This window comes from Pelodiscus sinensis, chromosome 31 (genome assembly GCF_049634645.1).
Source record: "Pelodiscus sinensis isolate JC-2024 chromosome 31, ASM4963464v1, whole genome shotgun sequence".
Lineage (NCBI taxonomy): Eukaryota > Metazoa > Chordata > Testudines > Trionychidae > Pelodiscus > Pelodiscus sinensis.
Window position 1 is genome coordinate 14,163,929 of NC_134741.1, and position 23,126 is coordinate 14,187,054.

General features: G+C 46.9%; 1 protein-coding gene and 1 long non-coding RNA gene across 3 annotated transcripts; one reads left to right on the forward strand and one right to left on the reverse strand.

Moving 5' to 3' along the window:
• Positions 1-87: 87 nt before the first annotated feature.
• On the forward strand, positions 88-22,532 carry LOC142821458 (uncharacterized). 2 transcript variants are annotated; one of them, XR_012898239.1, is made up of 7 exons: positions 88-208; positions 5,151-5,270; positions 14,592-14,739; positions 18,202-18,252; positions 18,610-18,749; positions 21,286-21,375; positions 22,410-22,532. It is a non-coding gene; the product is annotated as an uncharacterized LOC142821458 (long non-coding RNA). The 2 variants fall into 2 exon arrangements; XR_012898240.1 differs by lacking the exon at positions 14,592-14,739.
• Positions 1,657-18,753, reverse strand: LOC112544415 (uncharacterized). Its single transcript, XM_075912423.1, has 4 exons — positions 18,614-18,753; positions 15,831-18,037; positions 5,113-5,229; positions 1,657-4,809 (listed from the first exon to the last, which is right to left on the reverse strand). The coding sequence occupies exons 2-4, from the start codon at positions 16,213-16,215 to the stop codon at positions 3,767-3,769; spliced, it is 1,545 nt and encodes a 514-aa protein (XP_075768538.1). The 5' UTR covers positions 16,216-18,037; positions 18,614-18,753; the 3' UTR covers positions 1,657-3,766.
• Positions 22,533-23,126: the final 594 nt, after the last annotated feature.

Below are 23,126 nucleotides of genomic sequence, written 5' to 3' on the forward strand. Positions count from 1 at the left end.
CCTTTTGCAGCAGCTCAGCTTATTGGCTAAAGAAGGTTGGAGGGGTGATGACCTCACAGAGAGTCCATGACAACAGCCAGGTGGGACAGACTGCAGGGAAAGAACAATCTCAGAGACCCCTGTGGTTTTGCTGCAGAGATTTCTAGCAGGCAGTGGCAGTCTTTTGACAGCATGACAATGCACCAGGTATTCCTTGGGTGAAGAACAGGTAATGTATATGCTGCGCTGTTGTAAAAGTCCCTATTTGCTATGTATACACAGGGAAGCTAGGGAACAAAGACAATATAAGTCATACAACTTCCTGCAATATTTTACAACTTTCATTTTAAGCTTCACTGAATCCTCCACAATAAAAATATAATGTACATAAGAATAAGAACAGGCATACTGGGTCAGACCAAAGGTCCATCCAGCCTAATATCCTGTCTGCTGACAGTGGCCAGTGCCAGCTGCCCCAGAGAGAGAGAACCGAACAGGTTATGATCAAGCGATCTCTCTCCTGCCATCCATCTCCAGCGTCTGACAACAGAGACTAGGGACACCATTTCTTACCCTACTGGCTAATAGGCATTAATGGACTTAACCTCCATTAATCTATCCAGCTCCCATTTAAACCTTGTTATAGTCCTAGCCTTCACAGCCTCCTCAGGCAAGGAGTTCCACAGGTTGACTCTGCACTGTGGGAAGAAAAACTTCCTTTTGTTTGTTTTAAACCTGCCACCCATTAATTTCATTCGGTGCCTCCTAGTTCTTATATTATGAGAACAAGTAAATAACTTTTCCTTATTCACTTTCTCCACACCACTTGTAATCTTATATACCTCTACCATATCCTCCCTTAGTCTCTTCTTTTCTAAGTTGAAAAGTCCTAGTCTCTTTAATCGCTCTTCATATAGGACCTGTTCCAAACCGCTAATTATTTTTGTTGCCCTTTTCTGAACCTTTTCTAATGCCAGTATATCTTTTTTGAGATAAAGAGACCACATCTGTACACAATATTCAAGTTGTGGGCGTATCATGGTTTTATAAAAGGCAATAATATATTCTCTGTCTTATTCTCTATCCCTTTTTTAATGATTCCTAATATCCTGTTTGTTTTTTTGACTGCCACTGCATGGATGTTTTCAGAGAACTATTCACAATGACCCCAAGATCTCTTTTTTGAGTAGTTGTAGCTAAATTAGCCCACAGCATATTGTATGAATAGTTGGGGTTATTTTTTCCAATGTGCATTACTTTACATTTATCCACATTAAATTTCATTTGCCATTTTGTTGTCCAATTGCTTAGGCTGCATCTAGACTGGCAAGCAGCTGCTTTTGCGGAAAAACTTGCCAGCTGTCTACACTGGCCACTTGTATTTCCGCAAGAACACTGACGATCTCATGTAAGATTGTCAGTGTTCTTGCGGAAATACTATGCTGCTCCCGTTCGGGCAAAAGCCCTCTTGCGCAAATCCTTTTGCACAAGAGGGCCAGTGTAGACAATGGCGAAAATGGCAATCAGGGCTTTCCTGCGCAAAACCAAGTCTAGATTGGCACGGACGCTTTTCCACAAAAAGTGCTTTTGCGGAAAAGCATCCGTGCCAATCTAGACGCTCTTTTCCGCAAATGCTTTTAATGGAAAAACTTTTCCATTAAAAGCATTCGCGGAAAATCACGCCAGTCTAGATGTAGCCTTAGTTTGGTGAGATCTTTTTGAAGTTCTTCACAGTCTGATTTGGTCTTAACTATCTTGAACAGTTTAGTATAGTCTACAAACTTTGCCACCTCGCTGTCTACCCCTTTCTCCAGATCATTTATGAATAAATTGAATAGGATTGGTCCTAGGACTGAACCTGGGGGAACACCACTAGTTACCCCTCTCCAGTCTGAAAATTTACCATTTATTCCTACTCTTTGTTTCCTGTCTTTTAACCAGTTCTCAATCCATGAAAGGAACTTCCCTCTTATGCCATGACAACTTAATTGACGTAAGAGCCTTTGGTGAGGGACCTTGTCAAAGGCTTTCTGGAAATTTAAGTACACTGTATCTACTGGATCCCCCTTGTCCACAACTTTGTTGACCCCTTCAAAGAAATCCAAGGCTATGTCTATACCTCAAGGTTTTTGAGCAAAAACCAGGGGAGCGTCCCACACCTCAAATGCATTTTTACACAAACAAACAAACAAACAAACAAACAAACAAACAAACAAACAAACAGTAAATCGACAGGACAGAGAGCTTTTGCCAGTAGAGTTATTACTCTCCCTAAGAGGAATAACTCCTTTTTGCGCTACAGTTCTTGCGCAACAAGGCATGTGTGGATGCTCTGAAGGGTTTTTTGCACAAGAACTGGCCTCCTAGGAAAAACACAGGTGGCCTCTTGGACACTCCGTAGCAGGCAATCACCACTCTATTGCTCCTGTCTTCTGGCCCTTCTTAAAGCTGCAGGCACCCTGCACAGCCATTGTGGCACGAAGTTTGCTCAGAGCAGATGCTTTCACTGAGCAGCTCTGAGCAACTCCAGAAGTCACAGCAGGACGGTGCCTGAGACACCCCTTTCCTCCGACCCTTCCAAGAAGCACCCACAGGGCTCCCCTTCCCCCCCCCCCAGGGCACAATGATACTCACAGCACATGCTGAGGGTGGCAACTTAAGTGTGGTTGCATGCAAATATATATAAATAGCTTCTTTCACACTGATGGGCACGAATACAATGATTAAGGCAAGATTACACAACACACATGCTCCATTTAAGTTAGTTCTACTTATAATAATAAAATGCAGCATTTACCTGATTTCCACTCATATGACAGGACTTTTAATGAGCAATGACAGCCCAGGAATTTAATTTCTAAAATGCACATCAACAGATCATTATATTGACTACATTTTTGTTTTAGCTCCCACCCACATGCTGTAAAAAAAAAAAAAAAAGGTCTGTGGGCTGTATATGGCCCCTGGGTCATGTGTTGAGTAGCCCTGGTGTAAGGTGTGAACCAGCAGAAGCAGACATGTGTCAGCAGCTTGTGTGTCTTCTTACTGGCCAGTGCAGCAAATACAACTGCTCTTTGTGACTACTTCAGTGCACTTTATTGTGGAGGACTCCCTGGCTTTAAACAATTCACACGGATTTGACCCTCTCAGCCCCCATAAACCATCTTATATTACAACAAGGTCTCTCATATCTTTGGGTTGTTCAATGTGACACATGTAGAGGAATAAGAGAGGCCAGAGAAATGCATCAACAAATAATAAAGTTCTAGGAGACATGACCAAAAAGGAAAGACTGAAAGAACTGGATTTGTTTAGTTTGGAAAAGAGAAGACTGAGAGGGGACACGATAGCAGTTTTCAAGTACCTGAAAGGCTGTTACAAGGAGGGAAAAATTGTTCTCCTAGATCTCTTATAATAGGAAAAGCAATGGGCTTAAATTGCAACCACGAGGGTTTAGGATGGACATTAGAAAAAACTTTTTCAGGGTGGTTAAATACTGGAATAAATTGCATAGGGAGGTTGTGCAATCTCCATCATTGGAAATAACTAAGAGCAAGTTAGATAGACATTATCAGAGATAACAGATGATGTTTGGACCTCCTGTGAGGGCAGGGGACTGGAGTTGATGACCTCTTGAGGTCTCTTCCAGTTCTAGTGTTCTTTGATTTTATGAGTCTTCTCTGTGGAGAATCATATATCATAATTGTTAAAATCTGAGTGCAAAATCAAGGTTTTCCCACAGTCAAAGGGTTTTTCCCATGTGAATTCTCCAATGTTTAATAAGGCTTCACCTCTCCCTGAAGCTTTTCCCACACTCAGAGCAATCAAAGGGTTTTACCCCTGAATGGATTCTCCTATGTGTAACAAGAATTGAACGCCTACTGAAGCTCTTCCCACAGTCAGAGCAGTTGAAAGGTCTCTCTCCTGTGTGAATTCTCACATGATTAATAAGATCTGAATGCCCACTGAAGCTTTTCCTGCAGTCAGAGCAGCTGAAGGGTTTTTCTCCTGTGTGCATTCTCCTATGTATATTAAGATGTGATTTCCAACTGAAGCTTTTCCCACAGTCAGAGCAGATGAAAGGTTTCTCCCGTGTGTAGATTCTCCTGTGTTTAACAAGGTCTGATCCCTCACTGAAGTTTTTCCCACTGTCAGAAGTGAAACATGGCTCTGCTGTGTGGGTTCTCTGATGTCTAGAAAGATGTGAGCGTCTACTAAAGTTTTTCCCACAGTCAGAGCAATAAAAGGGTTTCTCTCTTGTGTGGACTCTCTTATGTGTAACAAGATCTGAGCGCCTACTGAATCTCTTCCCACAGTCAGAACAATTGAAAGGTTTCTCTCCTGTGTGGATTCTTGCATGATTAATAAGACGTGATTTCCAACTGAAGCTTTTCCTGCAGTCAGAACAGATGAAAGGTTTCTCCCCTGTATGGACTCTCTTATGTATAACAAGATTTGAGCGCCTACTGAAGCTTCTCCCACAGTCAGAGCAGTTGAAAGGTTTCTCTCTGCTGTGGATTCTTTGATGTTCAATAAGAGTGGCACAGTCATTGGATGTGGAGGATGCTTGTTCATGGAGGATTTTTTGTTGAACAGTTTCTATGTTTCTTTTCACCCCTATGCTCCTGTGACTGAACTTATCCTGTCCCTTCTCTCGATGGTTTCCCTGCTGCCTATATGGGCTACACTGACTCTCACAGGTCTCTCCCTGCTCAGGTATCTGGGAGACATGCCCTTCAGATCTTCCCAATAACATCTCATGTGGAGCCATTTGCTCCAGTGCTTCCTGCTGAAGACTCTTCTCGTTGTTCTCACTCAGTGTCCCATCACCTGCTGGGACAGCAAGAGAATCCAGACAGGAATCATTCCCTGTGCTGAGCTGAAAAGAAAACTCTGAACAGGGAATAGAGAAGGGGGAACATGCCCAAATAATCTTAGAAAGTTCAGTAATCATGAGCTGAGCCCATCCTCCTTCCCCATAACCTCTTCCTGAAGGAGAGATTCCAACCTTTGTCCCCACTCTGACTAGAGTTGAAGACAGGCTGATGGGTAAGACTTGATGAAAATGAAAAAGTGATATCTGCTATGAGCACACAGAGATTGGTTTCTGAGACAGTCTAGCTGATTGCTCACCTGTGTGGGTGTCACTAATGATCTCTCCTTCCTCACAGGCCTGAAGATCTAGGATCCACAGCTCTTCCCTTGGCTCCACCCAGGAGATCACATGAGCACTGAAGACTGGAAATCCTGCTTGGGGAGCAATTAACCAAGTGTGGATTTTATTCATTAAGGTCTGTGCTATTATTGTGTACAGACCCTTCCCCACCTTGCAAAGACTGGCTGGTACAAGATCCCAGGACACACTCCCCTGCAGTAAAGGTGCATCACCCTCTGCCTGAGGGATGACCCAACTTATTCCCTGGGGGAGCTGAGTGCTTGTAGCCAGACAGGAACCCCCTTGTAACATCCATTTTTGCTTGCCTGGAGCATACAGGGCACACAGAGCAGAAGGCCCAGGCTGTGTGACCATGAATGGCTATAAACAGAGATATGCCAATTGCTGACCAAGAGGCTGCCAAGGAGTGCCCTTGACTTAACCCATATTGATACGAACACACATCCATCCGCGGGGGGAGGAATCTCTTGCCCAGTAAAAAAATGTCTAGTGCTCACAATTTAGTTATCTCTCTTGCAAGTGTAAATTAACTTGAAACTTGCTTGTAAGAACTGGCGCCACAAAACGGACCAGTAGAATTCGGCATCTTAGATAAGAAAGAGAATACGGGCCCCCAGGGGTATAAAGATAGGTCCAGCAGCGCATTCTCTTTGAGTGTCAATCTACCATCTATCTGCTGGTCGGGTTTGGTGTTTGATCTCCCGAGGTTCCAAGGGGACGCCCACCTCGTATTCGTCTTTCCTAGGAATTGAGAGACCGGCCCTGGCCTGACACGCTGGAGTCGAGAGGCACAGAAAGGGGTAAAAATTGTACCTAGATGTGGTCCTTTGTTTAAGTATATATATACATAGACTTAGAGCTCTTTAAAGATTAAGCTGTCACTTGGTACCATTATTTCTATTTTCTATCTTTATTTTCTTTGTAACCATTTTTAAAATCTGTATTTGTTAGCATTTAAGAAATAGAGCAATAGCCATTGTAACCATATGCTTTTATAAGTCTTTTAATAAACCTGTAACTGTTTAAGCTTTAACCTGACTCCTTCAGTTGCTGTAACAGAACCAAGCACAATTTAAAAGAACTTCAGCCGGTCATAAAGGGACAGACATAAGGAGAGCTTGGGCGTTTGGATCTGTGTCACTCCCAGGTGACAAGATCCGTTGGGGCACCTTTCCAGCCCTTCCCAGGCTGCCCGCTGCGAAGGAACCCCTGTGTTCTAGCAGTTAAAATCTAAGGTGTAATAAGCTCTTTCTATATAACGGGGCGTCTGTTGGCCTGCTGGCCACCCTCTGCGACGGGACCCCGGTCCTAGCAGTAAAGACACGGACGTTAAACCTTTTCTCGGAAGCATACACACACACACTGCCCTGACCGTCGGCTGACAGAATTGGCGTAGTCGGCAGGATTGTGCTATTGGTTCAAATACAGCAGCATGAAGCCAGTCACGATTGACATGGATTTTAGCTGTATAGAAAAGGAGTTTGCCCGAGAGGGATGGGGCAACCCTAAGTGGGATAAAGAGATGTTAAGGAAAGGCGCTTGCATCTGGCTGTTAAAGGGTGTGTGGCAAGCAGCCTGCTCTAGCTACTGGAACTTAGAAACAGAGCTGATAAAGGTGCAGAGAGAGAGATACAAACTCTGGGAGCAATGCCAGAACCTGGATACCCGGGTGCGAACCCTAAATAAGGACATGGAGCACCTACAGGAACGGCTCCTCTTGAAGCTAGAGAGGGGAAGGAGAAAGTAATTAATGGAGAAAAATGAGCTTTTGGAGCTGGCTTTAAAACTTTGCTAGCTCAAACCCCCGCTCTCCCGCCTTCCACTGTAACCAAGATAAAACAGTACCGCATTCCAGCCGAAGCTATGGCTCCGGTCTGTGAACTAATTAAAGATCTGGAAAAACGGGGAATCTTAATTTGTACCTACTCCCCGTATAATTTGCTCAGGAAGCATCCTCGATAGGAATGAACCCCCATCCACAAGGAAGCTCTGAGACAGCTGATAACGAGATACGCACTTATCAGTCTATAGGTTCGATTTACCCTAATGGGTCCCATTTCATTTGTACCTTACTGTGGGAAACACAGAGATGTCCTATGCCTTATGGCAAGAAGGAGAAACTGTACCCCGCCGCCCCATACAGTTTGGCTCGAAGTTATGGCAGAGGTCATAGTTAAATTACACGCTTTATGAAAAGTGCTTCTGGCAGCCTACACAGCACTAAGAGAAACAAAGGAGCTAACCCAAGCTCAAGCCATAACACTTCACACTCCTCTCCCAATCATTAAGCCCATATTGAAAGGAAAGGAGTTGCCACCGGGAATAGCCCAAAGGAAAATTAAGGATTCTACTGAAACTTAATTAGTTAACTGCATAAAAGAATGAGCTCTATATATTGTAACTTTATTTTGTGGGTTTCAAATGAACTAGTTTTATTTTGTTTTAGATTATGTCCTCTTGCTTAAAATTGCAAACAGACAAAGCACAAATTAGTTAGTGCTTGCGTTAGGCATTCAACTTTTAAGGTTAAATTTGCTCTCTAAGAAAACCAAGTTATTGTTTTAAGAATCCAAACTCTGAAACTTCACTGTGTCTATGTTCAAGGCTGAGTTGATAACACTTTTAGCTTGCTCTCAGATCCAAGGTTGTAAGTGGGTGCAGACTGCCTGTCTGTTCTGACGAGGTTTGAAACCAACTGTCCCTCATAAGTAAGCCTGGAACATTGTACATATGGTTCTTTTCAGGAAAATAAAAGCTTTTTGCTTGCAGGAACAGTAACTGGCCAACCAACACCTTGTGCTAAGGAGAAGCATTATAGCTTCACACATTAAGCCTGATCTGTGGTACAAGAGAGAAACTGAGGCATGCCACCGTTGGGGAGGGCTAGCAACTCTAGAGGTAATTCAAGGGAGTGGAAGGTCACGAGTACCGATGAAGCGCCCTTGTTCTCGTAAAGTTATAGCTCACTCGCCCATAGAAGTGGTAAGGAACTAGCTGTAACCGATTCCCCTAGCAGATCTTAGGCAGTATTTTAAGTTATAATAGGCCACCCCGATGGGGGTAGAGATGTTTTCTTGTCTTTCAGATCATCAGAAAGCGCTGGTGCCAGCTGAAGAAAAACAACAAACAACAACGACAAAAAACCATGGTTCTGTGTCATGACACAATAAGTTTGTGTTCTGTCCAAGTTTGTCTTGTGTGTCTTAATTGTAATACGTATTGCAAATATTGTTGTGTGTAGGATAGTGTTTTAATGAAAAGATACTTTGAGTAAAGCAGAAGCATGAATTTAAACCAACAAAATTAATAATTGGGCCCAATCAATTGGCAACTTTAAAATTCAGTGAAAGAATAATAGTTTGGAAATTGTTTAGGCTAGGAGAATGTTAACAATGTCTCCACAGGTGAATAAAGAAGAAACTGGAAAGAAGCAAGGAGTGCATCACGTGAACAGAAAGACTGGGAGTGGGGTAACAGCCCTCTCCCCCACCAGATTAGTTTTGCTTTAATAGCTCTAGAGCGCCAGAGATAATAAGAAATCTATAAGAAACAACACAGGCAAGTGGGACATCAGCATATTTAAGTAAAGATGCCCACAACAATGAGGAAACTAGTAACCTCACCATTGCAATAACAGCTACTTGCCCTGCTACTTACTGGTGCCTGATGCCTTAAAAGGCCTCAAGAATTATAGAATTGCATGGGTTAACAATTAAATATCTGTGAACCATGCTTGGTCCTTTAAAAGAAACAGTGACTCTAGTCAACGTAACCTCCTTCAAGTCACATACATAGAACAAATACACAGTCCTCTGAGTTAAAGTTTGTATAGAATACAGGCTGGTAGATGCAGTAATATCCAGTGCCTGTAAAGGCCTACACACCAGCCAAGCCAACCAAGTGATCCTAGATAGTTTGAAGGATCTGTCCAGCTCTGTGTCCACTTCACTAGATCTAACCAGATATTTGGACCAGAGACTGATTAGATTGTTAATTAATGGAACTAAATTAAAGAATTAGAAGGCCAGTATTGAAGAATAAGATAGCTTTGACCACCCAGCCCTGATGGTGGTGAGTCCCCATCTCCCCCGTGCCTACCCATGGGAGTGGGGAAGTAAAGAATCCATGAGGACCCAAAGGCCCACAGATGGCAAATAGGAAAACAGATTAGATACTGTGGTGCAAAGATTAAACAATCGGCAGACCCCTACAGGCAGTCCGATCAGTAAGAGATTTCTTCCCTACAGGGAGAACCTCTCCTAGCCACACTGTGCCACTCAAAGATTCTAAATATGCACCTGAAGACACTGTAGTAATCAAACACCCCAGTTTAAGAATGCAAACCTACGTACTGCACTCCTACAAAGGAAAAGGAGTCTAGACCACTGCAGACGCTGGGCTAACACCAATAACCATTACTGAGGCTTGGATTGTATCCAAGACCAGCGAACTTTTTTGTTTTATTACAGGAAACTGAGGCAATGGCCCTGAACAGTGCTCCAGTGGGATGTATCCCTCCCAGCGCTGGTGTGGATCCGGGAAACCATCATGAACTTTTTGTATATATACCGCTTGCTGTTGCAGTGCTTGCAATCGCTGTTGTTATAGACTGAACTATAGAAAAAGAAACCTAAGCTGAAGCAAGACATGGTACTCCAACTCGCCATGGTCTTCTTCCTCATCCCAACTGCTACTGCTGTACCAGAACACCTTACTTAACTCCTCTACTGGACTGAGAATCGAGTTTGTCCCTCTCAGCCCAAAACAACTGATGGAACAAGAGTGACATCTTCCAATGGAGACCGGTATGGTTCGATAACAGCGACCACCGCAATCCTCAAAATAACTTTGGGGGGAGGCAAAGGAAGTGGCAATGGATGGTATGGGGTAAGACATGCTGTAACTAAGAATGTAAACATCTCATGGCTAACTTGGTTAGCCCAACAGCTGAGATTTTCCCTAACTCCTTTTTTTACACTCTGTTATAACCACTGCTCTAACCACTGTAATTTTTGTAATCATTTTCTGCATAGCTCTATGTATTGTGCAATGCCTAGTTAATGCAGCTATCTTTTCTGTGCACATTCGATATACAGCACTAGGAAAGGACCCTCGCCAATTCCTAGATCCTGAACCTTCTATTCCGGCCATCGGGCACTTCTAGATTCCCCCAAGGTGGGCAAGAGGTGCTGGTATCACCGCCATCTTGTATCCTGGGATGTGGTGTGTCGTATCAGGGGGTGGAATGTAGCCAGACAGGAACCCCCTTGTAACATCCATTTTTGCTTGCCTGGAGCATACAGGGCACACAGAGCAGAAGGCCCAGGCTGTGTGACCATGAATGGCTATAAACAGAGATATGCCAATTGCTGACCAAGAGGCTGCCAAGGAGTGCCCTTGACTTAACCCATATTGATACGAACACACATCCATCCGCGGGGGGAGGAATCTCTCGCCCAGTAAAAAAATGTCTAGTGCTCACAATTTAGTTATCTCTCTTGCAAGTGTAAATTAACTTGAAACTTGCTTGTAAGAACTGGCGCCACAAAACGGACCAGTAGAATTCGGCATCTTAGATAAGAAAGAGAATACGGGCCCCCAGGGGTATAAAGATAGGTCCAGCAGCGCATTCTCTTTGAGTGTCAATCTACCATCTATCTGCTGGTCGGGTTTGGTGTTTGATCTCCCGAGGTTCCAAGGGGACGCCCACCTCGTATTCGTCTTTCCTAGGAATTGAGAGACCGGCCCTGGCCTGACACGCTGGAGTCGAGAGGCACAGAAAGGGGTAAAAATTGTACCTAGATGTGGTCCTTTGTTTAAGTATATATATACATAGACTTAGAGCTCTTTAAAGATTAAGCTGTCACTTGGTACCATTATTTCTATTTTCTATCTTTATTTTCTTTGTAACCATTTTTAAAATCTGTATTTGTTAGCATTTAAGAAATAGAGCAATAGCCATTGTAACCATATGCTTTTATAAGTCTTTTAATAAACCTGTAACTGTTTAAGCTTTAACCTGACTCCTTCAGTTGCTGTAACAGAACCAAGCACAATTTAAAAGAACTTCAGCCGGTCATAAAGGGACAGACATAAGGAGAGCTTGGGCGTTTGGATCTGTGTCACTCCCAGGTGACAAGATCCGTTGGGGCACCTTTCCAGCCTTTCCCAGGCTGCCCGCTGCGAAGGAACCCCTGTGTTCTAGCAGTTAAAATCTAAGGTGTAATAAGCTCTTTCTATATAACGGGGCGTCTGTTGGCCTGCTGGCCACCCTCTGCGACGGGACCCCGGTCCTAGCAGTAAAGACACGGACGTTAAACCTTTTCTCGGAAGCATACACACACACACTGCCCTGACCGTCGGCTGACAGTGCTCCTCTGTACCCTTGAGAACAGTGGTTCTCAAAGTATGGTCCATGGACCCCTAGTGGTCTGTGACCATTTTACAGGTGAGCCAGAATTATGGCCAATGGGAGCAGTGGGGGGGGGGGGTGGTGAGGTGCCTTGGAATGGCAGAAAGTATGGAGACAAGTAAGTGACTTCTCCTCAGATCCCGCATCCCCTATCCCTCTCAGGCACTCCCCTCCCAAAGTCCCTCCATGCCCAACCTGCTCCTGCCCCCATTCTTCTGGCAAGAACGCCTACCCTCAGCCCACTTATATACCCTACCTCCTACCCAGACCCTCATTCCCAGCACACTCCTACACCCAACCTCCCACCCAAACTACACTCTTCTACACTCATTTTGTCATCACAGGTGGTTGGCTTGTGGTCCGTAGAAAGGGCTGCATTGAGCAGTGTGGGCCATGATCTAAAAAGGTTGAGAACCACAGCTCCGGGGTACAACTAAGTCTCCTTCATGGCCCATTCCATCCCCTCACCCACTCCAGGCCAGGCTAGAAACATGCTGCTCAAGAACCATAGGCAGGGCTTAGACTGCAGCGGCCACATGGCAAGTCATTAGAACTTGGAAAGGACCCAGCAGCTCCCCAGCTGTAGCTCCGCAAAGGCTCTGTCCACAAAGCTCCTGGCTGGGGGGCATGGCTCAGCTCACCCTGCTCATTGGCTTGGCTCAGATGCTCTACCTGAACCAGGAGGAAGCAGAGTAAATTACCTGAGCAATGAGGCAAATCCTTGGCTGGCTACTTCAGACCCTGCCTACACTCCACACTCCTAATCCCTGCCTGTGGCTGGGTGGGCCCTGACACTGCCCACAATAGCTGCTTTTTCCATCGCGGGCATAGCAGTGTCTGGTTGTGCTGCTGCTTCGGGGGAAAGGGGAGTGTCTTGGGGCGATAGCTGCATTGTTCCTGTAGCTCAGCTCCCCCTCTTCTGCCTTGATTCTACTCTGCCACCACCAGCCTCTTTGTGTGGATTCTGGATTCCAGCCTTCCTTGTGGCCAGCCTGGCCTTTCATTTGTTGTCCCCCTTGGCTGCACAGAATCTACCGTTCAACTTTTCCCACCCTGGGGGCGCAGTCCTCACACAATCAGCCAGACCCCTTCTTGGACCTTCCTCTAGTGCTGGGAAGATCCCCTGTGATCTTATAAGATTAAAATATGACCATGTAGGTCATATTGCTACCACTATTAGCACAATTTTGTTGTAATTGTGTAAGTGTATCATGTGCAGTGTCAATGGGAACATTCTGACGTGATTATTGTGATTATCCTGTCTGCATGTGGACATGATTTTTGTACCCCACGTTATGAATACTGGCCATATTTCAAATATAGTCACTGCTATGGAAACATCTAAAATGTCATTTCCATCCAGTCTAGCCAGCACACTGTGAGTGGAACATTCAGAGACATGGTCCATCAACAAAACATGCAGACCCTGGAAAGCTCATCTGCCCCTCTCGCCCCTCCCCCCCCCCCCCGGACAGACTTTCCCATGGACGTTTCAGCCAGACGGTGGGCAATGCCTGCCATGGTTCATCAGAGCAGACAAGGGCATGTGACCAGCTCATGTGACACTAAACTCCATCTGGCCCCTGTGCGTTTCTACTCTCAGTGCTGGGGGCTTTGCTTGGAACAATGAGTCCCCTCTACCTGTGCTTCCTGGAAGCTGTGCACACCCAGGAGAGATTCACACGCTGCCCAGCAGAGTGTGCTCAGGTGCCCCTTCCCCACCTTGCACTCTCCTGCAGCTGCTCCTGGGAGGGAACTTCCTGCTAACTGCATAGCGTGCGGGGAGGTCAGTGCTGATCTCAGGGTGTCCCCTAAGCCTATACCCCAACTCCACAGAGCAGGGCAGAGGGAACACAGACTGGCTCAGGAGAACTCCAAGCTGCTTCAGTCTGAATGGTGACAGCCTGACTTTCTCAGAAGCAGTGCTCTGCTTGTGAGATGCACCCAGCAGCCAGCTCACACAGTCTGTCTTACACACAAACTCTCCATCCCCCTGTAACTCATCTCCACCGAGGAGGCCTGAGGGACAGAACCTGGTTTGGGGAGACCTTTGCCATGGTTGGAGGTCTGCTTTGAAGGAGGAGCCCCTTTCTTACAGGTCACTGCTGAATCTGAGATTTCCACAGCAGCCAGATCAGTCTGTCTCTCATGCACACACATAAATACACACTCTATGACATGCACACACCGAGAGAAGCATGCACACAATTCTCCTTCTGCTGCTCATATTACCCCCCCCCCCCCCCCGTGCAGAGCAGGGGATGGGAGACAACAAGGCTCAAGGACAAAGCAGGACAGCTTGAAGTGTCTTAAAGAGACAGTGCATGGGATTTCCCAGAAACTTCCCCTGTAGCAGCCAGAACATGCACAGTATCTGTTCCTCCCTTACGCACCCATGCACACACAGTCTTGGTGTCACATACTTGGTTGGAAAGTAAACAATCTCTGTGTCTCCCACAGATACACACTCTCTTTCACACTCACCTCGCTGCACATAACTGTATTAATATTGTTGTTACTGCTTGGCACTACCTGCAATGCATCTCTGTCATTTCATTCTTTCCAAGTGTGTATGTTAATGATCTGACTGGTCTATGCATTTAATACTTTTTCCTTCTCTTGCACTTACATTTAACTCTGAGTACAAGAGCCCCACTCAGCAGCCAAAAGGGAATTTTTTCTGAGATTTTTTTTTTAGTTGCATATTCATTACTTGAATAATGAACATGCAAATTTAACGTTACTGGGCCACCAAAAGTTTGTGTCTGGGTTTGGTGGTCCTCAGTGAGAGACAGGTTGGGAACCACTGCCTTAGAGGGAACGCCAGCAGGAAGGAAGAAGACGCTGACGGAACAGCAGCAGCAGAGCAATCCAGCAAAGAAGGGGCTGCCCAGAAAAGCAGCAACTGTAGAAGCAGCCCAGCAGGGTTCCAGAGCTGCCTTCGACATTGGCAGCTTCTATGAGAAGCAGCCTCACCAAGCAGCAAACCCAGCAACCCCACAGGCTTCTCTCTGTGCCCCACAGAGCAGCAGGGATCTCAGCAGCAGCTTGCCATGAACTCGCCTGGGGGCTCTGGGCTCCCTGCATTCCCCAACTCCCTCTAGCAACCGACACAGCAGAAGCCCCATTCCACTGGTGGACCAGACGGATTGCTAAGGAAAGGGAAAGAAAGGTGAGGAACAACTGGACAGTGGCAGATTGAGGAGGGGCAAGTAGAGGTAAGACCACAAGACTATGAAAGTGGCCCCAGGGGATTCATCTGCCTCCACTGCTGCCCAGTTTTCTGATACCACCAGCAGCTTGCTGGGCTCCCTCTGAGATGTCTCCTCTGAAATCTGAGAGCTGTAGTGATCTCCTCAGCTCCTGAAAGCTGGTCTTTGCAACCAGATATGCCCCATGGCCCGAGGGTGGAGATCTCCAGCCTGAATTCCTCTTGTTCACTCCCATCCTTGTGGCACAGGGTGCCCCTGAGGCTGGTCTTGGCTGGTGTTACCAAAGTTAGTGTCCTTCTGGACAATGCTTGGCAGTACTGGGTGGACCCCAGTGTGCTTACCCAGTATATAGCTGACACAACATGTCCCCCAGGAGATAAAGGCTGTCCTGTCGCCCACCTCTGTGCCTGTATCACCTGGCTCGCTGGAGTTTAATGTCAGGCCCCTGCTGCCTCAGCTTCCACCCATCGCTCTGAGCCTCCCGTTTCAGCTGCCTCATACTGAGGGGCAGTGTTCTGGATGTTGACTGAGCTGGTACCTTTGTCAGGGTGGGACAAGTCTCACTGTACCTATGCCTGGGGAGCTGGGACACTAGCGCCCTGCTCCTTCAACAATAAACTTGGCTGAGAGCCTTAGCCCCTGAATGGAGACTGGTGTCTTTCTACAGCAACAACCCTGAGCTGTGGGGCATGGACAAGCTGAACGCTCAGGCCAGTGCAGCACAAGGATGCCCCACAGGCACTAACACCAGCCAGACCCAGACCTAACTGCTGATGGTGCCTGGCCCCTTCCACTAACACCTGTGGCCAAGGCATAACATGGGCAAGATGATGGGAAGCACATTGAGACCTTGGCTGTGGGAAGAGCAGCACCATTGTTATGTCCTTGAACCTGCTCCTCTGGGAGGGGATGTGGAGGGGACAGTCTCTCACCCAGAAGCCGGGATTATTGGGGCTGATACTCCTGACACTGGAGGGCACAGGACATTGAGGGGCCTGAACCAAATCCAACCCACCCAGCTTCTGATACCCGAGGGGACAGGAATCCTTACCCAGCCAGCTCACAGCCTCATAATTCTCCTGCATCACATCCCAGTAGAGGGCTCTCTGACCCGGGTCCAGCAGAGCCCATTCCTTCTCTGAGAAATACACAGCCACCTCCTCAAAGGTCACCGGCTCCACCACAGCCATTTTCTTTCCCTGGCTCTGCAAGTCAGGGGCTGAGCTGGAGACAGACATGGGTGTTCTGCAGCCTGGCAGGAAGAGAAGGGCAATTGGAGACATTTCAGAAGGGGCTTTAACCCTTTCCACACCCCCATTCTTACCAGACTCTGTCACTGGTGACACACATGCTAGAATATGCCACTGTGGGCAAAAGTTTGAGTCTAGATATTCCATAAACAGCACACACAAGTTAGATCCCAAATCCACATTCATTTCTCTCTGGAACTGGCTTGAGTCACATTACTATGCCTGAAACACTGGAATTCAGTTCTCAGCACCCAATGTTTCTGATAACAAGCCACATATTCACCTGCCTGAACACGGACGTAGGTTAAATTTAAGCTGCTGTATTTAAAACCTTTAGTCTTCATTCATTGATTTGCAGCACAAACTTTGGTTCTTATCTGACAAACTTTTTAAAACTTCTTCACAACAGAGAGTAAGTGAAGTTAATATGAGTATTCAGGTGCTTATTAAACACATGAGCTTAATGTTTGCAGGATGAGATCTTAAAATTCATGGATTCATGGGATCAGAAGATATTCTTAGTTATGCAGTCTGACCTCTTGTGGCCCAAACCATTACACTTAGTCCAGTTACCCAGGCACAAAGCTCTGCTTCCCCATAGCGTGTTGTCTAGAAAGTCACCCAGTCATTTGAAGACATCAGGAGATGGAGAATCCACCAGTTCTTTGCTCATTTGTTTCAGCAGCTAGTCCTCTTCCCTATCATACATTTGTGCCTCTTTTCTAGTCAAATTGTCCGGCTTCAGCTTTCAGTTATTGGCTCTCACTGAGACGTACCCACTAGACCAGTGGTGGGCAATAAATTTTGATGGGGGGGCCAGTCCAAGATTTTGGAAAATGGTTGAGAGTTGCACTCTTACATTACATCAATGGAGGAAATGCAGGCTCTGGGATGGACACAGAGCAGGAGTGTGGGTAAGAGATTGGGATGCAAGAGGGAGAGAGGAGTCTGGGAGGGAGTTTGGGTGAAGGAGGAAGGTGTGACCTGCGGCACTGGATTAGCCAACTACTCGTTAGATATTTAAAGTAAAAGTTAATTTAGAGAAGTGGCTGAGTAGATAAATAAGGGGCTGTGGGTTTCTGACCGCTGAGAGCTCTTGTATATACAGATGCAGGAAGAGGACAGAGTTTGGGTATGTGGGGAGGGGGCAGGAATGGGGGGCAGAGATTAGGAGGGGAAGGGAGAGGTTGGGGTGCCAGAGGCAAGCTCTGGCTGGGAGACTTACCTGAGTGACTCTTGGCCAGCAGCCAAGCACCTTTCTCAGGCAGGCTGCCCGATCCTCACACAGACTGCAGGGCTATATGCGTGTGTGAATAATTATGAGCTGGAGGGGAAGGGGCATGGTGCTTCATTTCTGCCCAGAAACCGGTCAATGAGATTGTCCTGGCCACACTGGAAGCAGTGCCTGAAGCCTTCCCCTCTCCCCTCCGGGCTCACAGTTGCTTTGTGAGTGGCTTGCAGATGGGGCATGGCAAGCACAGAACCAGCCCACGGTTCTCCCAGCATTGTGGGCCGGATCTGGCCCATGGGCTGTATTTCGCCCAGACCTGCACTAGACTGAAGAGCCGTTGGGAATCCAACAGTTTCTCGCCATGAATAAACTGATACAGTGGAAGCACTCAGCTCTCAGACTTTCAGCCTATTGATTGTTTGAAACCAACCCCATATTAAAACTGACAGCAGTGAAAACTGAGTCCGAAGGTGCCGTCCGTTGTGTGCTTTAACTCCACACCATTAGCATCACACTTCATAGACCAGTGTTTCTCAAAGTGGTCTGCAGGTCCCCAATTCACTGCCTCTGGGTATCCTCACTGATCAGTGGGTTAGATTTAGGGCTGCGTGTGCCACGGTTGCTGGGTCTGGTTGGTAACTTTAATGACAATCCCATGAAGATATTTTCATGGGAATTTTCTCATAATTTAAAGACACTTTCCTCCTACAAACTCACCTTGTCTGAAAGCTCCCAGGGATTTTCCTCTTGCTCTCTTCAGTGCAAAGGGCAGAGTGTCTGGTAGGAAAAGGGAGAAGAGAGGTGAGATTACAGACTCTCCTATTTATAACAATGTCCCCACTCTGAACTCTGCATTTCTAGTGTATAAAAGACCAAACAGAGACATACTCAGGTGTCTAATATGAAAAGGTCTGAAACCTTCTGTTTCCTCTCTCCCTCAGGCACTTCCCAGCAATGGAGCCAACATCCCTGCAGACTCACTCCCGTCCCAGGTGAGACAAGCTGTAAATGAGATTTACTTTTCTCTCCTCATCTCCTCCCACTTGGTTTCGCTCAGTCACTGAGAGTATTAGCCTCATCATAACCTAGAGCTGTGGTGGCAGAAGGCGTTACCATGAAAGTAACTTTACTCATTTTGATCCCTTTCACACTAACAGGAGGTTCAAAGTTTGAAAACTCCTGACTATTTCCTAGCAGTTCTGTCTATTCGCTCAGTGTCTCTAAGAAGAGCAGCATGATGGGGCCGTCATTCTTCATGTGGGAATTAAGGCAGGGGAAGGCTGGAGTCAGAGGCCAGATTCAATAGTTTCAGATACTTAAATCACTTTCCCCTTCTCCATCCCTTCTAGGTACCTGTGAACTGCCTCAAAGTCTCTGACAACGCAATTGTTTTCTGGGAGAAACTGCTGACTTGTTCTTCCAATTCAGGAGAAATTTCCTCTGGTGGCTGGAATTGCCCCATCTCACACCTGGACAGAAACAATGCCATGTGATTGTATTTCATTTACTGATGATAAGTTCTGGCTAGTGAGTCCCAGCTTTAACAGTCCTGCAGTTAGAATCCCTCCAATTGTCCCAGCCTGACAGCAGGGGCAACACAGCGGGCAGCAGGGAGAACTTATTGGAAAATTTGTGACATCTGACTCTATGGCTATGTCTACACTGGCACGATCTTGCACCAGAGCTATGCAAATGAGGCTAAACGTGGAATATCACCGAGCCCCATCTGCAAATCTAATGAGCCACCATTTTTGCGGAAGAGGCTTTTGCACAAGAAGGAGCTGTCCCTTCTTGCGCATGAAAAACCCTCTTACGCAATGCTGTTATTCCTGAAAATAATCAGCGTAACAGCATTGCGCAAGAGGGTTTTTCTCTGTGGTTACTAAGCAGAGGTGTCTCTTCCAACATCTCCTTTGGCCTCCATGTCCCTCTGAAAGGGATGTGCCCATGTCTGTTATGGGCAGCATGTTCTGTTATTTATGGGCACTGGGATTTCATACAGAGAGCAGCAGGACTCAGCACCGGCCTGACAGAGATACCCAGGGGCTAGGTCTACACTGGCATGATTTTCTGGAAATGCTTTTAATGGAAAAGTTTTTTGTTAAAAGCATTTTCGGAAAAGCGCGACTAGATTAGCAGGATGCTTTTGTGCAAAAGCACTTTTTGTGGAAAAGCATCCGTGGCCAATCTAGATGCGCTTTTCCGCAAAAAAGCCCCGATCGCCATTTTCGCTATCAGGGCTTTTTTGCGGGAAACAAATCTCTGCTGTCTACACTGGCCCTTTTGTGCAGAAGTTTTTCGGAAAAAGACTTTTGCCCGAACGGGAGCAGCATAATATTTCCACAAAAGCACTGACAATCTTACATGAGATCGTCAGTGCTTTTGCGGAAATTCAAGCAGCCAGTGTAGACAGCTGGCAAGTTTTTCCGCAAAAGCAGACGATTTTGCGGAGAAACTTGCCAGTCTAGACACAGCCAGGGAGAAAAAAAGAAGCAAAGATAATGCACAAAGTGAGCAGACTCAGCAGACAGCCCTTCACAGGGACAGTCAGCTTCCTTAGGAGGATTTCTGGGAAAGTCACAGGGACTGGACATTAATTCATTCACTGACATGGAAGCTCAGAACCTGTCCACACATGGATCTAAACTCAGCAATCCATGATCCAGGAGAAACACAAACAAGCCCAACCTCACCAAGGCCACACAGGAGTCTGCCTCCTAACACAGCCCTCTCACTGCCAGTTCATAGCCACAGTCACCTACCAGACACTCCTGGCTTCTCCCCGCTCTCATCATTTTCCTTCCTAGCAGATTTTCTCCCTCTTCCCTCAGAGTCTTCAAATGGGCCTCCAATTTTTCCTGAAGAAATAAGCACCAGGGCAAACCCCATGAGACACTAGGAGCCCATTTCTCTGCCTTTAAGTTACACCGTCCCAGTTTTGTGAAGCTCTGTCCCTGTCTGGCAGGTACTCAGCCCTGGATGTGGCTTTGTCCACAGAAAAAGAGACAGGAGGAGATTGAGGATGCAGCAGGATGCCTGTGAGGGTGGGAGATGGATCAGTGATGGCACCTTCATAAAGAATGATGCAGGTGGAGATTAGGGAGGTAAAAAGGGTTACAAATACTAATCATGTAACAGATTACAATCAGTTACAATATTTTTAACCTGCTGACAGGCAGGGCCAGTAGCCGACCCAGGCTCTCCTGGGGGCAGAGCTCTCTCCCATGGTCTGCCGGAGGTGGCCACAAGGACTGCCAGCAGGTGGGGACTCCCAGCAGCTGCAGACTGACATTAGCTGCCAGGGGCAAATGGGAACTGCCAGGGGCAACGCGGAGTTTAACTGCTAACTGCACCGATAAGCATTAGCTCATGAGTTAACCAATTTGAACTCTTGCTACAACCCATTGAATCCCAGTGGTGCCTGGCATGGACAGCCCTGCTGTGGGTGGACTCAAGGCACTCAGGGTCCAACACAGCATCCAGACCAGCAACCTTCTCTAGTGTCATCTGCATCATCTGAGTTTAACCTCTCATGGAGCAGCCCAGGAGTTCAGCATCCCAGTGGGAAGCCTCCTCTCCCTACTAGGCCTGGGGCTTTATCAAAACATCTTTCCCTCCTAAGGGTCACACTTCATCACTGTTCAGTGATGCTGAGAGGCAGGAGAATATAGCCTAATGGTTAAGGCCTTGCACTGAGCCTGGAAAGACCGGGGTTCTCGGATAAACCCTATGATTGACTTACTTGGTGACCATGAGCAAATTGCTACCGCACTTTTCCTTCCCACCGTTTGTCTAACTAGACTGTGACCTGCTTTGGGCAGGGACTGTCTCTTGCTGGGTGTTGTTCAGGGCCCAAATGCCATTGTGGATCCATAAGGCAAATGCAAATTACTACTGCTTCTCAACCCATCAGTAACAGCTTGTAATCTCCTCTTCTCCAATTCCAAGGCAGCTCACTCCTATACACTGGCCTGCAGCTCCTGTGATTGAAAACTCTCTGATTGTTAACATCTCCTATTGTGCAGATATTCCTCCTGGCACCAGTGAGGGCTGAGTCTCAGGATTCAGAAATTCAGAGAAACATTTCCCACATCAGGTATCTGTAAAGACTTCATGTAAGTTGCCACAAAGCCAGAACATTTACTTTTTACAGCATCTCTTGTACCATGAAGGATTTACAGAGCTGTGTCACACCTGTGCCAGTCAGTGAAATTAGCCTAGAATTAAAACCCAACATTATTTCCCATTACACTGGAAAGCAACTCTGTACCTTGTACTCCTGGGCAGCTTCCTGTATGGGCACCACTGTGTGAGCCTGGGATCTGTCACACACCACACAGATGGGAATTTGATCCTCTTCACAGAGCAGCTTTAGAGCCTTCTGGTGCTCCCCATACACCCCGTCCCATCTTGCTCTCTTTGCTGCCTGGAAACTCAGCAGCTTGGCTAGTTCTACCATTTTTGCCAGCTGCCTGTTGGGCTGGAGGAGTCCCTGCTGCTCAGTGTCTCTGCACTGAGAGCTGAGAGGGGTCTGGCAGAAATTGTGCCCACACTTCAGAGTGACAGGGGCTGTGAAATCCTCCAGGCAGATAGGACGCGTTGTTTCTTTCCAGAGACTTTGCACAGGGCTCTCTGCAGCCATGACTACCTCTGGGCTGGGGAACAGGAGTAGTTTCACTATCCTAAGCTCAGCAATGTAGGGGCAGGTCCAGAGGGTGCATACTGTGGAGGCAGGAAAAGGGAATAAGGGAATTTGTGTGCAGCCATCTTGGTCTTGTTAACAAGAGAGCAAGAGTCAGGCTAAGTCTGTGGCCTGACAACGCGAGATCTGTAATTAGACGCTGCCTTCGCCTCTCGCCTCCATACGGAGATAAGGATAGAATGCTGACTCTGGTAGGGACCTTGAGATAAGGAGCATCTGGGTGGAACTAAATAACTGTTAGCCATTGGTGTTTGTAATGGGAAGGAGACTAATTGTTATTGTTATTATATTTAATAGACAGTATATAAACTGCTTCATAATTGCTTGTATTCGAAGATCTGCCTCAGAGGGGGGGGCTTCCCCCCCCCTCCCCCGTCCGAACCAGTTTTTCCCTTGCTGCAGCTCGTAATAAAACTGCCTCTGGCTACTTGTTGCTTACAAACGCAGAGTGAGGACAATGTTTTCTTCCACAATTTGGTGCCGTGACTCGGATGGCAACGCCTGATTGAAGACAGCGACAGTGGCTGCAGACCATCCCCCTTCATCCCCATGGCGCCAAACGAGAGGTAAGAGACCTTTTGAAATCTCTACTGGGGTATGGAGGAGGACTGCCTGTAGGGTCATCTGCTTCTTGTGGGCTCACGCCATCCGAACTTCTTGAATCTGCAACAAGGTCAGACGCAAAACGGTTCCGGGGAGGTTGTTTTGTTATCCCCGAGTAGGCTTAAGTTTACGCAATGCTGGGAACTGCTGTGGTATTGGTGGTGCCGCCCCGGGTACGGGAAGAAGGTTGTATTGCGTCCGGACATAAGGCACCTAGGTTTATGCAGTGCTGGGAACTGCTGTGGTTCTGGGGGGAAACGTGTTGTTTGCCGCCCCTGGGGGAACAGTGTTGTTTGCCGCCCCAAATATGGACGAGGTCCATAATGAGAGATGCATCTAAAAGTGGGAAAATTTCTGTGTGAAAAGCATGCTGAGTGTGAATGTAATGAGTGGAGTGTGAATGCCGCTGCCCAGGTCTCTGAAAAGTAAGCTGATTCCAGCCGCACCAGGGCTCTCCCACAAGGGAGTTGTGAACGCAAGGGGGGTCAGCCGAACCTCGAGACCGAGCAGATATGTGAGGGAGTGACGACTCACCTTATTTCATGAGCTGCTGATAAGGTC